Source organism: Castanea sativa, chromosome 5 (genome assembly GCF_040712315.1).
Source record: "Castanea sativa cultivar Marrone di Chiusa Pesio chromosome 5, ASM4071231v1".
NCBI classification, from domain to species: Eukaryota; Viridiplantae; Streptophyta; class Magnoliopsida; order Fagales; family Fagaceae; genus Castanea; species Castanea sativa.
The window spans coordinates 26,667,426-26,685,249 of record NC_134017.1 but is presented as its reverse complement, the minus strand read 5'-3'; the positions used below and the strand labels follow the sequence as shown (position 1 = coordinate 26,685,249).

The 17,824-nt window shown below is 40.1% G+C and overlaps 1 protein-coding gene across 1 annotated transcript; it reads left to right on the top strand.

Annotated features, from left to right (window-relative positions):
• The first annotated feature begins 899 nt into the window (after positions 1–899).
• Positions 900–3,702, top strand: LOC142636634 (palmitoyl-monogalactosyldiacylglycerol delta-7 desaturase, chloroplastic-like). Its single transcript, XM_075810907.1, has 5 exons — positions 900–1,649; positions 1,756–1,896; positions 1,997–2,137; positions 3,125–3,231; positions 3,332–3,702. Exons 1-5 carry the CDS (start codon positions 1,062–1,064, stop codon positions 3,522–3,524), a joined length of 1,170 nt encoding a protein of 389 aa, XP_075667022.1. The 5' UTR covers positions 900–1,061; the 3' UTR covers positions 3,525–3,702.
• Positions 3,703–17,824: the final 14,122 nt, after the last annotated feature.

Sequence of the window (17,824 nt, the reverse complement as noted above, 5' to 3'; positions counted from 1 at the left end):
GTAAAATTATATGATTTTCTCTAGATTAATTTTTTAACCATTTTATTAAAGAATAAGGAGATGATAATGGATGATTTTATTCAATGAAAGATCATTTCAAGCATAACTTTGATGAGAGATGCTAAATTCTTCATTAAAATATTTTGTACATCTTTATAGCAAAATAAATAATTTTATATATTCATTTGAGTTTAGAAAAATTATATTTTTTTAATTTTATATATTTCTAAAATAACGGCTAACATATAAATGTATAATCCGGCCCCATGTGGAGATTCCTGGCTACGCCCCTGACTCTACAATGATCTTTGAGAAAGTTTAACAGTGAAAAATGATCGTTTTTTAATGCTAAAATCGTGAATGCCAAATGTGCAGTGGAAGATAAATGAAAAGAACGAGACTCACAAGAAGTCCATTGTGAAACAGGTGGCCTGAAAAGGTTTTTCGTCAAAGACGCAAAGATTGACACATATGTAGGTGATGCATCACACTTTGAGTGCCTTTCTGAGCTTCCAAGTTCCAAGGGAGAGAGAGAAGCACTTATATTCAATCTAATGGTAAAAAAAAAAAAAGGCAATATTATCGTAGATATATAATACTACCATTCGGGAATGAATTGTTGAAACTTCTTGAAAAGGAAAACAAACCAGAGACACAAAATTCTGCAGAAATATCCTACATTCCTACCAGCACATATGGCAAGTACAGCCAAAAAAATTACGCCGGGTACATCTTTGGTTCTTAATAAGATAAAAGATATCTGGATCCAACTTCACCACCCCTAATCTCAACGCTACTCAAAAGCCCCACCGCCACATCTCTCTTGTGCCTTTCCTTGTTAGTTATTACTCTCTATCGTCAATTGTTTTGACAAAGATCACTACCCACAAACTCTCTCCAAGAAGGGTTCAAAAACCCAACATCTTTCTTCTCCACCAAAGACCCGAATTCCATCAAAACACTCCAAAAGTCCTTAACTGTCTCACAAACACACACACACACACACACACACACACACACACACACACTCACACACACCTACAGAGACACAGGCCTTATTCATGGCTTTGATCACATCTCCACCATCCAATCCCAAACCCCTCCAATTTTCTCCTCTCCACCGTGCAACCTGGCGACCAGGACAAGCCGAATTCGTCCTTTCCCGTGCCATGTCCAACACTTCTATGGTCCTAAATTCTGGTCACAATATTTCAATGTCTAAGAAGCTTTTACTAAACACAAAATTCTCCAACCATTTGCATAAAAATGCCAATAGAACAGTCCCACATATAACTAGTGCAGCATTGGTAGAAGCAGCAGAGCCAAAACCAGAGCCAGAGGCAGCAAAGTTTAGGAGAATTTTGTTATCGGACGTGGTCGTGAATCATCAAAGGAGAGTCATTTTTGGGAGGAAATGGAATTCTCGTGACTTGGCCAATGCTTCCGTTGTTTTGGCAATGCATTGCCTTTGTCTTTTCGCACCATTTCAATTCAATTGGAGTGCACTTTTGGTGGCTGTGGCACTGTACGTTGTAACAGGTCTTTTTGGTATTACTTTATCATTTCACAGGAATCTCTCCCACAGGAGTTTCAAGGTTCCTAAATGGCTTGAGTATTTCTTTGCCTATTGTGGTGTTCAGGCACTTCAGGTTAGTAGAATTTCATTGTTTTGGTTATTATCTAATTGATAGTTTTATAAAATGTTCATGTCTTAACACTTTTAACAACTTTTGTTGTTTTTCTTTGGGGTTGCAGGGGAGCCCAATTGACTGGGTGAGCACACATAGGTACCACCACCAGTTTGTTGATTCTGAGAGAGACCCGCATAGTCCCAGTGCTGGATTTTGGTTTAGTCACATGAGTTGGCTCTTTGATACCGCTTCTATGAATGAAAGGGTATGAATCAGTAATATATTCTTACTCAAACTCAAACATGGACTAATGATAGTGTATTTTGGATGTTGTAGATTAATACTGTTTTTGGTATGTTATGCAGTGTGGAGGACCAAGCAATGTTGGGGATTTACAGAAGCAGCCATTCTACAGGTTTCTTGAAAAGACTTACATTATTCATCCAATTGCGCTTGGTGCTCTGCTATATGGCTTGGGAGGATTCCCCTTCCTAGTGTGGGGAATGGTAAGCAAGATTGTCTTATATTCTCATTTTTTAAATTATATTCTATTGAATTCTTTGGGACTAGATGGATGTTTTAAATCTCTAACCATAATGTTCATGGGGGCTTTTACCAATTTGGTAAAGAGAAAATTTTTGGTCAATTGTAAGAATAAATCAGGTGTCACACTCACGTGTAGCACAATCCTATGCCACTAGGATATAATCAAAAGATGACTCATGAGTCATGACTACTTGTTATGGCGGCAAATAATACTTCTTTATTTCGTCAATGTAAGCCACAAATTCAATTGATGGGGCCTCCAATCAACCAACAATGAAAGGTGGGCGGGCCTCCACTCTAAAAATTGCCAGACTTTAGACAATGCAATTTGTGGGCTATCTCTTACAATGCAAGTAGTTCTCAGATTTTGACTATTTTGGTGCACTCAACGGAATTGTACAATATGCATGCTAAGCCAAGTGTTTGTCCCACAAGAGCAAATGGGGTTTTGGAATTGAATCAAGACAAATTCTACTAGTACTGGTTTGTTGAATAGTTATATCAGTTCAGTCCATTCTTTTTCTAATATAAATAAAAAAATAAATCCATTAAGCATAAGGACAGCCGTGTGCCATGTTATTATGTTTATAATTTAATAAAGTATTCTTTGAAATCTTTTGATGCATTTTTTGTTTGTTGAGGAAACAATAATAAGAAAAATTGGGAAATATATATTACCAAAGATTTTTTTTCTCATTTTTTTTTTCTTGTTGAGGGGGAAGGGGGAATAATCTTTACCAAACTTAAATAGGGGGTTTAGCCTTGTAATTTGTAAGAGATTTAGTTTTTGCCCACTACTATTGAGCACTGGACATGACACATATAAGACACGTGTCCAAAAATGACCACGTGTCAGTCTTATATCCCATTTAATTCGTTAATGCATTAAACAAAAGTCTTTCCAAATTTTTAATAGAAGCCTAATTATTGCCAATTTGCCATTGCAGGGTGTGAGGGTTGTATGGGTTTACCACATCACTTGGCTGGTAAATTCAGCTTGCCATGTCTGGGGAAAGCAACCATGGAAAACTGGTGATTTGTCTAGGAACAACTGGTATCACAACTTTTTGATGTCTAAGATACAAAATATATAATATTTAAAACAAATTCAAATTTGGCTACTTATTTATGGTTTGGAATTTGTGATTATTTAGGTGGGTGGCATTACTTTCATTTGGAGAGGGGTGGCATAATAACCACCATGCTTTTGAGTACTCAGCTAGACATGGCCTACAATGGTGGGAGCTCGACATGACTTGGTATGTAGTCAAACTTCTACAAGCTATTGGATTGGCAACTGATGTGAAGGTACCAACTGAGGTTCAGAAACAAAGGCTGGCCATTTAAACGTGGGCTTTATACATGTGCTTGTATGAGATTGTGAGATGCTTGGTTAGGCAATTGAAAATTTGGCCATTTCTTGCTTTTGTGAGTGGAAAATTTCATACGGTGCGATAAATATATTGTGGACGCTAAAGTTGTTACATTATGTATACAAATCATATTTGTTATCTTTCTTGTTTCTCATCTTGTTAAAATCAGTCTCTAAACAGAAGTGGATCAATTTTATTGAATACGATCAAATAATTCATTATATACAAAACGGATCACTGAAGGAACAGAGAGACAGAAAAACAGCCGTTGAACAGGTGTAACCATATTCCTGACAAACTCCTCTAATCTAACTACCTTGACCAATAGAAATGGAACAGTCTGTATGATTAATAACAATGCAAAAATATTATTTTGGTCTCTATATTTTGAGCTTACAGTCAATTTGATCTTTACATTTTGGTAACAGTTAATTTGATTTATATTATTTTGAACTTAACACTCAATTTGGTTTCTACCGTAAACTCACTAATGAAAAATGCATATGTGACACACTAGGAGCTGACTTGAGATTAAAAAAAATGAGACATCAGAATTTGATTAAAAAAATTAATTTATCAATTTTCAAACAAAAAAAAAAAAACTGAATTAAAAAAAAGACATGAATGAAAATTTGGAAAAAATTTGAGTACTATCCAAAATCAGCCAGCACAAATCCGAAATCTTCAATTCTACTCATTCTCATTAGGACCTTGTTCCACTGGTTCTGGTGTCATATCATGCATAGGGAATAAATTATGCAACATCCCACAAATAACATTGTATTCATTCAAGTTTTCTTGCACATGACTTCTCCCACTTTCAAATGATGTTGTGGCAGACACTGATGCACCATGGAAAACCCAAGTTCTGTTATTGTTAAGAATTTCATATGAGTTTTGATGATCATGTACAACATCTGCCGCAAACAGTTTTCCATGCACACCTCACTTACAAGGACATGAGATCTTCCCATTGTGCAATAAGAGGCGTAAAATTCACAAACTGTAATAACCATGAACATATTCCTGGGAACTCCTCCGCTTTTCCATCCAACTCTTATCCATTGTTATACAATGTTTTACGAATTTTACCTAACACCATTGTAGACGACTAATTTCTTAGTTCGAAATAAATCAAACAAGTAAAATAGTTTCACAAATGCGAATTTGTATTGATGAATATGTGGTACAATTCTCTGTAATTACAAAAGAGTGATCCTCTAATTCGATCTCCTTGAAAGATTTATTGATTGGAATTGTGGTAATGTGATTTTGATTTGAACACAAGATATCCTTCAATTTGACTGAGGAATGGATCGAAGATCTTTGAAACGGAATTACAATGAATCTCTGGCCATGAGCTTGTTAGAAATTCTTTGTTCTTCGTGTGTTCTTCGTGTTTGAAGGTTTGTGGTGGAAATTCTTCGGTGCTTTAGAGGCTTGATTCCATAGAGCTTCGTTGATTTATGGTTTGTTGAGGTTTTTGGAGGCTTTTGAGCTTGATTCTAGTGACCTTTGAGACCTGGACGAGTAGTTTGGATGATTTTGCTTCGAATGTTGTCTGTATTCGAGGTTGAAATTCTTGAAATTCTTGGAGGCTTTGGGGTTTGGTTCCGGCAGAGCTTCTGGATTTCTGAATTCAAGATATCTTCTTCCTTCTCTCTGTCCTCCTAAATGTCTTAGGAAGGCTTCTATTTATAGGAGTTTAGGGGTGGGTGAGCGACACGTGGCGGAGTCTGATTGGTGACACTTGTCACAGCCTAATTGGTCCGCTTATGTCATCGCTTACACGTGCTGAATTGCTTGTGTCATCGCTTACACGTGCAGGGCTGCTTGTGTCATTGTTTACGCATGCAGGGCTGCTTGTGTCATCGCTTACGCATGCTGATGCAGTTTCATGCCTTTATTTCAATGACACTTGGCAAATTTTTATTGGAATCTGAATAGTGATGGCAAAACCTAGCAGCAGTACGTGGCGCTTTGAAATTGGTTGTATTTTATGGACTTGGTAGTATGATGTGTCAGCTTGTGATAGGTCGGGAATTTTCCCTCTCTACAAATGCCCCCTCGAGACTCGTTCATGCACACAGTTTTGGAGTGTGGTGAGTGAATGAGTCTTGAAAGAAAATGGATTTTTTTATATTTGACTCTTCTAGTGAAATAGTTGAAGGTGGTGGAGCTTTTAACAGGATGAAGTAATTGCAGAAGAGTAGACCCACCCATATGAAAGGCTTTGATGAGACCGAGAAGGGGTCTGCGAGTATTTGAATGTACTCGTGTGACCGAGCTTTCTCAGCAGAGGTTAAGTCAAAGTAATTTCAGAAGAGTATTTTGGATCGTTGGTGGCGATCACAGGGTGTTGAAGATGGAGAAGAGGTGAGAATGTTGGCTGGGTATAGCATGCAGAGCTCTGGAGCTAGCCTCTTATTTTTAAGGACTTCTGGTGAAATTATATCTGAAAGGTATACTTCGAATCACAGAGAGAACATGTGGGAGTGTGGTTGAATGTGCTTGTGTTATCGCATCACTCAGGTTAAGTTGAGGTAATTTCAGAAGGGATTCTGGGTTTGTTGTTGTTGATGGTGAAAAAGATGGTGATGAAGCAAAGTGAATGGGTGAGGCATACGACACCATGGCCCTGACCCCGCATGTTGGGGACTCTCTGGCGTAGATGTCTCTGGGAAGTACACCTTCGGATGTGGGACTGGCTGCATGCTGAATGAGATCCGATGGCAAGTCGTTGAATGCGCATGTGTGACTGGACCATACTGACGGACATTAAGTTGAAGTAATTTCAGAAGTATATTTTCTGAAATTCTTCAAGCTGATCTTAAGTTGGAGTAATTCCAGAAAGTGTGTTTTGTGATACCAGCAATGATGACCTTTGGACCCCATGCTGGTGGAAACATGGAATGAGGCTTTGGTGACCATTCACCGACACCAAAGGCTAATTTATGATGAGCTGGTATCTTGGAAGTCATCACAAGTGTTGGATGGGAGACAATTTGTAGGATACCCCAACACTTTTTACCATCTTCACCTAATGCAACTTTGTTGGGAAAGCACAACAAATGAAATATGGAGCTAACTTGTGATCCTGGTTTTAGAAACCAGCCAAGCTGCTGTTTGTTCCGAACCATTGCTTCTAATGGGAGACCAAACAGTTGAAAAGAGACTACGGAAGTCCTGTTTTTAGGAACAGGTGTCTCTACTGGACTTGGATTTCCTGGCCAACCAATTCCAAGGAAGCATGGAAGGTCGATGCAGACCTTGTTATGAATAACTTTATGAACAAATGTGGTCATTATGTGAGGAAACAAAATTTGTTTGAATCCTAAAACAGTGATGATGTTGTGAGAAGGGTTACTACTGAACCATGAAGGGGTTGATTTCAAACTGATTATGAAGCGATCTTGGTTGCTAGGTATTGAGAATGACGAGGCCATAGTGAGAACTGGCTGTGAGAAGGAGGATTTGAAAATTTGAAAGAAGCAAATCTTCATTTCATGACTCAGTGTATGTGTGTTTTTTTTCTTGATGGGTTTTAGTGGATCCGGCCCTTCTATTTATAGCGAAGAGATGAAGAATGGTAGTTGGGTAGTTAAGAACGGCGGACGAGACCTTTTGGTGAGAACGGTGGATGAGAACGGTAGGCGCCGAATGAGAATGTTAGGTTGGAGACTAGTAGGCACCGACGAAAATAGTAGGCTGAAGTAGTGACCCAATGTAATTTCAATTTTGAGACATACTTGTGAGAGTTCGTCTGTTTTTGAAAGGGGAGCCTTGATCAAGTCTGGAGGATAATTTTGAGGGAATCCAGACCAAATGGATGGATCTCAAATTATAATCTTTAGAGCTTAAATTTTGGACACCGCTAGTACTTTGGAGAAGTGGGTGTAGTTTCTAAGTCCAAAACAAATACCTAAATTTCAAAATCAAAATCTTTGCGAAAACCTGATAGGACAAGTTTTGCTTGAACATCTTGATTTTCGGTCAAAGTTTACATCAAAGCCAATAGTTGTAGCATCACACTATTTGAGCAATTTTGGATTTCCAAATGAATAAATAGACCCCAAAATTGGGAAGTACGCGAAAAATTGAGCAAGATAGGTCAATCTTAAAAATTTTGACTTTTGGTCAAAATTTGTGCAAAAGTCAATTTTTTAGAAATTGGACTGTTTGTACAATTTTCGAGTCTCAGTTGAAGAAACAGACCCCAAAATTGGAAAGTACGCGAAAAATTGAGTGGGACAGGTTCGTTTTGAAAATTTTGACTTTTTGGTCAAAGTCAATGTTAAAGTCTTAATTTGTCAAAAAATTTTTTTTTTTTTTTTTCAAGCGGTCTGGATCCGGGTCGGTTTTTCGGGTCGAACCAATTCGTGGAGGATGACGTCATCCGTGACGTCATCGATTTGGAGCGTGTGTCACGCGTGGCGCGTGCACACGCGTGAGAGCTTGCCGGCGCGTGGTCTCATCTAGCGGCGCGTGAGAGCGCGTGCATCTGAAGTTGGGATTACCGGACCTTCTGGCGGCGCGTGGCTCATCATTTGGGCTTGAAATTTTTACGTCTTGTAGTTATAAGGCCGTAGAAGACCCCTATATGGTCGGTTTTGTGAAATTGTGCACAGATTTGCACAATTTTGATGGACTAAACCGGTGGTCATCGCGAGCTTGTGGTGGCGCGTGGTTGATTGTTTGGACCTAAAAATTTCAGGTTTTGTAGATTGAAGGCCGATAGCTCTAATGGTGGTATCAATTTTGTAAAATTGTTCTCAGATTTGTGCAGATTTGAATGAGAAACCCGCGGGTCACTGAGAATTTGTGGCCATGTGTGGCAGCGGGTGGCCGGGTATTTGGGCCTGAAATTTTCAGGTTTGGTGGATCGAAGGCTGTAAAAGACTCCTGTGGGTTGATTTTGTGAAATAAGGTCTGGATTTTCACAAATTTGTATGAGAAAGTCGCGGGTCTTTGTTGGACTTATAGCCTTTTGGTCTAATTTTGTGGTGGCTGCCCTGACAGGATGGTGCCAGGATTTAGACTTGCCAGGTGGGTAACGAGCCATTATCTTCTGTCTCCATGGCTGAATATGCTCTTTCATTTCAAAATTCAGCGCAGACTTCTCTGATTTTAAGTGCATTTGAGTTTGCAAAATCTGACTTTGAGTTCCAATTGTTTTTACATTTCTGAAACGTGAATATAAGTTTTTTCCATTGGTCGGTTGGTAGAACTATTTAATGGTTTGCTGACTTTCTTCATTTTTCTTGTCTGCTAGTTTGGCAGAAATTCTCTATATAAGATGTGAGATTGGCTTCGTTCATTTGGGTATTCTTAGCCTTCAGTCTTCTTCTCCAGCTTTTAAGAATTTTTTTTTTCTTTTTCTTTTTCTTTTGTCCTTTGTTTAGACATGCAATGAGATTTTCTTCTGACATTTTTTTTCGTTGTTGCTTGTTTTTGTTTTGCAGCTCAGTTTCCTTGATCTTTGGGTTTTGACATCAAACTTCACGTTGACGTTCTCATAGAAGTGTTTGCCTTCATTTGGTGACTTTGTATTTCATTGATAGCAACCTTGGAAGAACGTATGCCTTCATGTTGTTACATTCTTTTCTTGCATCAACAATCTTTTAGTGATATTCGTCTTTGCAACGACGTTTCCATAAGGATATTCAGCTAGGCAATAATGCTATTGCCAGTACTCGTCTTTGAAGTCGTACTAGCTTTGGTGTTGGCAATTTAAGCTGTATCAACACTTGTCTTTGCAACGCAGCCATATTAAGAATCTTTGCAATGTAGCCACATCAAAAGTCTTTACCATGAAGCCACGCCAGTATTTGTCCTTGTATTGAAGTTGCATCCATATTTTTCTTTGTATTGAAATCGCGTCACCACTTATCTTTGCCATGAAGTTGCGCCAACACTTCATTCGCATCGAAGCTGGGCCAACATTCATCTTTGCCATGAAGCTACGTCAACACTTCATTTGCACAAAAGCCATGCCAACATTCATCTTTGCCATGAAGCTACGTCAACACTTCATTTGCATCGAAGCTGGGCCAACAGTTCATCTACATTGAAGTCGTGCCGACATCCATCTTTGTCATGCAGTCGTGTCAACACTCCATTTGCCCAGAAGCCATGCCAACATTCATCTTTGCCATGAAGCTACGTCAACACTTTATTCGCATCGAAGCTGGGCCAACATTCATCTACATTGAAGTCGTGCCGACATCCATCTTTGTCATGCAGTCGTGTCAACACTCCATTTGCACAGAAGCCATGCCAACATTCATCTTTGCCATGAAGCTACGTCAACACTTCATTCGCATCGAAGCTGGGCCAACAGTTCATCTACATTGAAGTCGTGCCGACATCCATCTTTGTCATGCAGTCGTGTCAACACTCCATTTGCACAGAAGCCATGCCAACATTCATCTTTGCCATGAAGCTACGTCAACACTTCATTTGCACAGAAGACATGCCAACATTCATCTTTGCCATGAAGCTACGTCAATACTTCATTCGCATCGAAGCTGTGCCGACATTCATTTTGCCCTGAAACTACGTCAACACTTCATTCGCATCGAAGTTGCACTAATATTGGCCTTTATAATGAAGCTTGAAGTTTCAAGAAGCTCCCATCAAGACTTTGAGGATGCAAAGAGATGCCAATAAAACCTTGAAGATGTGAGAAGAATGCCGCCATGATTTTGACATTGCACGAACATGCCCTTAGAGGAGAGATGATGCAACATCAACTTCAGATGTTGGAGGAAGGTGACGTTGTCCAAATTTTAGAGACATGATGTGAAACAACACCACTCAGAAGGGAGATGATGTGGTTCAAATTTCAGAGTTGTGAAGTGGCACAACTTAGAAGAGAGACAATATAGCTTAGACTTGAAAGGTACAAAAAAAGATGCCCCCATGAGATAAGTGATGCAAAGTATACTTCAGAGACGTGGGAATATGTCCACAAAAGATGAGCAATGTCATGCAAACTCCATTCCTTGCAACAGAGGTTGAAGATTTTATTTTACTCCACAACCGAAAATCAACTTATCATTATTTCAAGGAAAGCTAAGTAACACCAATTCTTTGCAGCTATCACTTTCTACCACAATGATCTTTGAACATCATATAGTGAGCAATTGATTGATCTTAAGCGACGCCTTGCCAATCAAAGGATTCTTGAAAGCATGTTGACGACCTTTGGACAAACTCTTCAAGCTAGACTGGCAGTCCTTCTTCTTTTTATGTGACTGAACTTAGTGAAAAGTACTAAGCTGCCTACGTACCCCGGAGAGGGATCAAGTCATTACGTAGTTCAACCAAAATTTTTTTTTTGATGATTTTTTTTTTTAATGGTTTTGATGATTTTTTTTTCTTTGTTTTTCTTTTGTTTTGTTTTGTTTTTTTGTTTTTTTGTTTTTTTTTTCATGATTTTTTTGTTGTTGTTTCTTTTTACAAAAAGGGAGGGCTCACGTGTGTAATCCTCGCCCTACACCCCACGGCATTTCATGGGTACCAATTGCGCAATAGTGGGTATCACCTCTAATCGAACCCGAGACCTTGGCCTCAAGGGCGACATGGGCATCCAGCCACTATGCCACACTCGCAAATGGTGACATAGAGTGGGATTAATTTCTCCTTATTTGTACACTTTCAAAGGTAATGGGAAGACATCATGTACCCTTGTGGTGCTGCAGTGGGTAGTTTAAGCTCTTACCGAGGAGCAATTCTTGATTTTCAAGCATAAAAGCGTTTGAGGAACTTCCCATTGATGGGGCTGATCCTTACACCCTTCTGATCAATCAACTTGTAAGCTCCATTAGTGTAGACTTCTTGTACAACATAAGGTCCATCCCATTTCGAGGTGAACTTACCGCCTGTACGATGAGTCATGATGATAGGTCTTCGAACAGTGAGGACTAAGTCACCAACTTGGAACGATCGTGGTTTAACTCTTTTATTGAATGCGCTTGACAAATGAGCTTGATAGCACTCAAGGCGTTGTTAGGCCTCGAGCCTTTTCTCATCCAGTGCCTCCAACTCTTGTAACCTAAGCTTGGCATTTTCCTCTTTAGTTAACCCTTCTTGAATGGCGATCCGTAGTGATGGGATCTGGTGTTCTAAGGGAATGATAGCTTCTACTCCATAAACGAGAGAATACGGGGTCGCTTGAGTAGGCGTTCGAAATGTTGTTTGATATGCCCATAATGCTTCTCCAATTTTTTCATGCCAGTCTCGCTTAGTTTTGGATACCACTTTCTTTAACAAACTGCCAAGAGTTTTGTTAAAGGCTTCGGCTAATCCATTCGCTGGGGCATTGTACATAGAAGAATTGTACTGTTTGAATGCAAATTTCTCGCACAACTCTGTCATCAACCTATTCTGAAACGGTTTGCCATTATCGGTTATGATATATCGAGGGACACTATACCGATAGATCAAGTGAGTTCGGATAAAATTGACTACCGTTTCTTTCTTTACTTCCCTAAGAGACACAGCTTCTACCCATTTTGAGAAGTAATCAGTTGCAGCCAAGATGTACAAATGGCCACTAGATGATTTTGGTAATGGTCCTATTGCGTCAAGCCCCCATGCATCAAAAGGCAAAGAAGCTACAATTGGGTGTAGAGGTTCTGGTGGCTGATGGATGAAGTTTGCATGATATTGACAAGCTTCGCACTTCTTAGCATACTCCATGGAATCTTGCACCATCGTAGGCCAATAGTAACCCATTCGCTTGATCCTGTAGTGTAACTTAGGACCTGATTGGAATGCATCGCATATTCCAGAATGAACTTCTTCTAAGGCTTGTTTAGCCTATTCCTCTCCTAAGCAACGGAGAAACAAACCATCAAATGAACGGCGGAAGAGAGTTTCTTTATAGTAAATGAATCGAGTAGCCCTTCGCCGAACTTCGGTCTTGTGGCGTACATCATCTGGGAGTCTTCCAAATTGAAGGTACTCAATGATTGTTTGTCGCCAATCTTCCTTTTCGACAAGGCATACAAAAATGACGTTGACTTGCTTTTCTTCTTTTTCTTCTTCAACCACAAAAGGCACCACCCACCTTTGGGAAACAGCAACTTTGACTGTCTCTTCTTGGGATAATGCTAAGGTGGTAGCCAAATTAGCTAAAACATCAGCCTGTCTATTCTCCTTCCTCGGTATATGCTCCAATGTAATTGCCTCAAAATTTGTGAGCAATTTCTTCGCATATTTGCAATAAGGGACAAGGTCCTCTTTCTTGACATCATACTGCTCCAAGATTTGGTTGATAATTAATTTGGAATCCCCAAAGATCTCGAGTTGCGATATGCCGATTTCAATGGCCATTTGTAGGCCAATGATCAATGCTTGATATTCGGCTACATTGTTAGAGCAAAGTTCGCTTAATGAGAACGAATATAGAAGTATTTGTCGTTGTGGAGAAACAAACACTACACCTGCCCTCGCTCCTTCTTGACGTGCAGCCCCATCGAAGAACATCATCCATGGTGGCATTACTTCAATGTAAAACACATCTTCGTCTGGGAAATCATCAGAGAACTCCCAATCAGATGGAACTGGGTGATCAGCTAAGAAATCTGCCAATACTTGTCCTTTGATAGCTTTTTGCGGAACATATGCAAGGTCGTCTTGTTGCAGCAAGACTACCCATCGAGCTATGCGACTCGAAACCACTGGCCTGGAGAGGACATATTTAATTGGGTCCACCTTTGCTATCAAACGGACCGTATGTGCTTGCATGTAGTGCTCCAGTTTGTCTATGGCAAAGAAAAGAGCGAGGCACATCTTTTCAATAGGAGAATAATTTAATTCAGCTCCATTGAGCGTCCGACTTAAATAATAAAGGGCTCTTTCTTTCCCTTCTTTATTTTCTTGTGCCATAAGAGCACCTAGAGACCTTTCTTGTGCCGCAATGTACAACACCAAAGGCTTTCCAAGGATAGGAGCACCTAAAACTGGAGGATTAAGCAAGTATCTTTTGATGCGCGCAAAAGCATTGCTACAAGCCTCATCCCATTTAAAGTGTGCATCCTTCTTCATTAATCTATTGAAAGGTTGACATCGACCTGCTAAGTTTGAAATAAATCGTCGTATGTAAGCTAGTTTTCCTTACAAACCTCTAAGTTCTCGCAGGTTCTTGGGCTCTGGCATTTTCTGGATAGCTTCAATTTTGGACTGGTCAATTTCAATACCGCGGTGCCTCGCAATGAAACCAAGAAATTTCCCGAATGTTACGCCGAAAGCGCATTTGCGAGGGTTCATTTTAAGCTGATATTTTCTTAAGCGGTTGAACACGGATCGCAAATCTACCAGATGGTCTTCCCTCCTTTTTGTTTTAACCACCAGATCATCGACATAACACTCCACATACTTATGAAGTACATTATCAAAGATCTTTTGCATGGCTCGTTGATAAGTAGCACCAGAATTCTTTAATCCAAAAGGCATTACTTTGTAACAGTAAATACCTTTAGGGGTACGAAAAGCTGTGAACTCTTCATCCTTTGGATTCATTCGAATTTGGTGGTAACCAGAAGAGCCATCCATGAAATATAAGGCTTCATGACCAGTAGTGGCGTCAACCATGATTTCAGTGATAGGCAACGGAAAATCATCCTTGGGACATGCATTGTTCAGATCACGGAAGTCAACGCACACCTGGATTTGTCCATTCTTCTTTTTGACAGGGACGATATTAGCAATCCACTCCAGATACTGTATTTCACGGATGAAGCCTGCCTCAATTAGCTTATTGACCTCAGTTTCTATTTGAGGGATAAGCTCCGGCCGAAAGCGTCTTTAAGCTTGTTTTACTGGGTGCACGCCCTTCTTTACTGCCAAATGGTGTAAAGCAATACTTGGATTGAGCCCAGGCATTTCTTTGTAAGTCCAAGCAAACACATCTTTATATTCTACCAAGAGCTGGAGGTATCCTTCTTCTTCTGCAGGAGTGAGAAGGGCATTGATGAAAGTTGGTCGAGGTTCTTCAGTAGTTCCTAAATTGATCTCTTTAAGTTCATCAACTGTAGCCTGTACTCCATCTTCCAAGGCTAGGGGAGCTTCATCGACCTCATTCTTTGCGGCTTCATCATCTGACAGTATATCTTCTTCTACTGTAATATGAAACGAGGATGATACTTCTTCAATTTGCTCATTGTGGACGAGTGACTGACTTGTGTGTACAATCGTTCGCCTTTTGACTTTGAGAGCTCCTTCAGTGCTGATATCCAAGATAGAGTTACGCTTCATGCGTGAAGGAATACTACTACGTATCTCATCATTAGCTTTCTCCTCCTTTTGGTCCTCAAAGTTTATTGAGCTTTGAGAACAAGTATCAATGGGCCTTTTTGTTGCCCCCAATCGATTAAAGACTGATCCACATGCAAAAGTATCCCGACTTTGCGTTAAACAAGCCGTATTCAACCTGTCGAACACTGTAATTCGTGACGATGAAGCCTTAATGCGATCGAAAACTGAGATGCGTGATGAAGAGTGATCTTTTCTTTGATTCGAACTTTCATCAACCTCTACTGTTATGTATTGAGAACTTGAAGCATTGCTTCTTTTATTGATCCATATTTGAGCTGGTGGTTCTGGAGTATAACCTATTCCGGTCTTTGGGATAGGAATTTCATGCCCTTCAAGTCGCATTTTCCCTTGCGTTTTACTAAGGCCGTTCATCTTTTCTCCGGTGGCTTCTAGAATTAGTTTCCCTAGGCCGCTCTGTTTTGAGAAATCATAGCCTGCTTTGGCTAATAGCCTATATGCCTTTGGGTCAAACCATTCTTTCGTCCGTTTACTTGGTAGAATACCATGCTCTGTCAGACTTTGTGAAGACCTCACGAATCTATTTAGTAGCTTTGAGGGCAAAGGATTTGTGGATGAAGTTAAAGGCAGTACATGATTTTCTTTCAACATGGCTACATCCTTCATCGTGAGCTTTGTAGGAGGTCTTCGCATGTCCATTGTAGATTGAAGGCATTCCGTGAATGGTGATTGTCCGTTTTTGCGGCGTGACAATGGTACATAACGGAGGAATGGAGGGTTATTGGAAGGCGTAAAACTTTCATCCGCTCTCTCTGAATTGCTAGTAGACTCACTAGACTGGTTATTCCCATATCGTGGATCTTCCTTTGGGGAAGGAATGTCCTTTCTAGTGATGAATTTAACATGCTTCTTTTCACCCTGCTTGCTTTTCATGGACGGGACTTCAACTGGGAGAACTTCATTAGGGATATCATCTTCTACATAAAACTTCGCGTCAGCAAAGTGAGCTTCAGTTTCAGAAAAAGGCTTCAAGTCGGCATCGACTTTCTTTATTCCACCTTGAGGATACTTGAAACCTTGGTGCAAAGTTGACGGCACTATTCCGTTCCCATGGATCCATGGACGTCCTAACAACATGTTGTAGGTTGTTTTGGCATCAATGACATGGAACAAAACATTGCTTGTCAATTCTCCAATAATTAACTCCAAGTGTATCATGCCGATGGCGCGTTGTCCTCCTTGGTTAAAACCTTGTATGACCAAGCGACTGTGTGATAATTCCTCCATAGCAAGACCAAGTCGTCTCATTGTCATTTTCGGTAGTATATTAATAACTGAACCTCCATCAATGAGAATGCGATCAATCTTTTGTTCACGAGCATAACCAGAGACATATAGTGGACGATTGTGAGGCTTAGGGCCTAACAATAGATCCTCGTCAGTGAAAGTCAAGTCTGGAGAGCACGCGAAACATTCCTGTGTTTGTTGAAGTGTATTGGTACAAGGAGTGTAAATCTTTGGCTCTTCAAGAGCTTGGATGATCCCTTCTTTCGGTGAGGTGGAGGATTGCGAGGGTTCAACTTTATCAACCTGAGATTTGAGTTGTTCTAAAGACGACAAAGTCTCATTTGAACTACCATGGTCAACACCTTTTTGTTTTTCATCAACTTCACAACGAGAGACCGTGTGAACAGCCTCCGCTGACTTGTTTTGAAAGAATTTTATGGGGAAAAATTCTTCCAATGTGACAAGACTTCGAAATTTTTGGGTTTGTGCCGAATCATCACACATTTCCGTTCTTAGTCTTTCTTTCCTTTTATCATTCTTTCTCCTTGACTGCGGCTGAATTTGGTTTTGTGCTTTTCTGGATTCTTGGGTGATCAAATGAAGAGGGAATACTCGTCTCTTCTTCCATCTCTTACGAGTAACCAACGTCCAACCCTCTTCCTCATCCATTGTTGACTTTTTATCATCATTTGAGTTATAATCAGATGCTTTTTGTGAGAGCTGAAGTTGAACAGGTTCCAAAGAACCAAATCGGATGAACGTGGTATTCGCCCTCTGCTTAGTAGTTGGAGACTTGCAACTAGGCGACTCGTAAGCAAATGTTACAAGGTTTGACTGAGCAACATCATTAACATCTAAGTCGATTTTCCTTTCCTTGGCTAGCTTCATGATGAGTTCTTTAAGAACAAAGCATTTTTGGATCGGATGACTTATGATGCGATGATACTTACAATAGTTCGGGTCATCAACCTTTCCTACTTCTTCCGGTCGTTTGCATTCTGGCAATTCAATTAATTTCAAGTTGAGCAGTTGTTCTAGCATTTCGGGTATATCAGCGTCAAGGAAAGGATACACCTTTTGTTCCCATTCCTTGAGTGATGAACGACGCGTCTCGCGTCGTTGGCCTCCCTCAGGCCTCTTCTCGTTAGCCTTTACATTTCCCGTTGAAATTTTGACTGGGGCAGGGTTGACATTCATGGAGTGTTTGACATTACTTTTCGTATTCCTTTCATTTTTCCTTATTTCTCGCCTTTCTTTCTTTTCTTCAGGTACGGGAGGTTTCAGATTTTCATGGCAAGAGATACTCAATTCCATGTCATACGCACGAGTTGCCAATTCTTTGAATGTTCGAGGCTTTACCTCTTGTAGGATGTACAGAAGTCCCCAATGCATGCCTTGGATGCACATTTCTACAACAGATATTTCAGACAGTCTATCCTTACAATCTAAACTCAAAGAATGCCACCGATTGATGTAGTCAACAACGGGTTCGTCTTTCCACTGCTTAGTATTGGTAAGCTCCATCATACTTACTGTGCGGCGCGTGCTGTAAAACCGGTTAAGGAACTCCCTTTCCAACTGATCCCAACTATCAATTGACTCAGGTTCCAAATCTGTATATCAATCAAAGGCATTCCCTTTTAGTGAACGAACAAACTGCTTTACAAAGAGGCCTCCTTGAGTCCCTGCGTTCTCACAGGTTTCTAC

Coding starts and splice junctions, on each gene's coding strand:
- LOC142636634 (XM_075810907.1), top strand. CDS start 1,062: ATGGCTTTGATCACATCTCCACCATCCAATCCCAAACCCCTCCAATTT. Junction 1,897..1,996: donor CCGCTTCTATGAATGAAAGG/GTATGAATCAGT, acceptor TATGTTATGCAG/TGTGGAGGACCAAGCAATGT. Junction 3,232..3,331: donor GATTTGTCTAGGAACAACTG/GTATCACAACTT, acceptor GTGATTATTTAG/GTGGGTGGCATTACTTTCAT.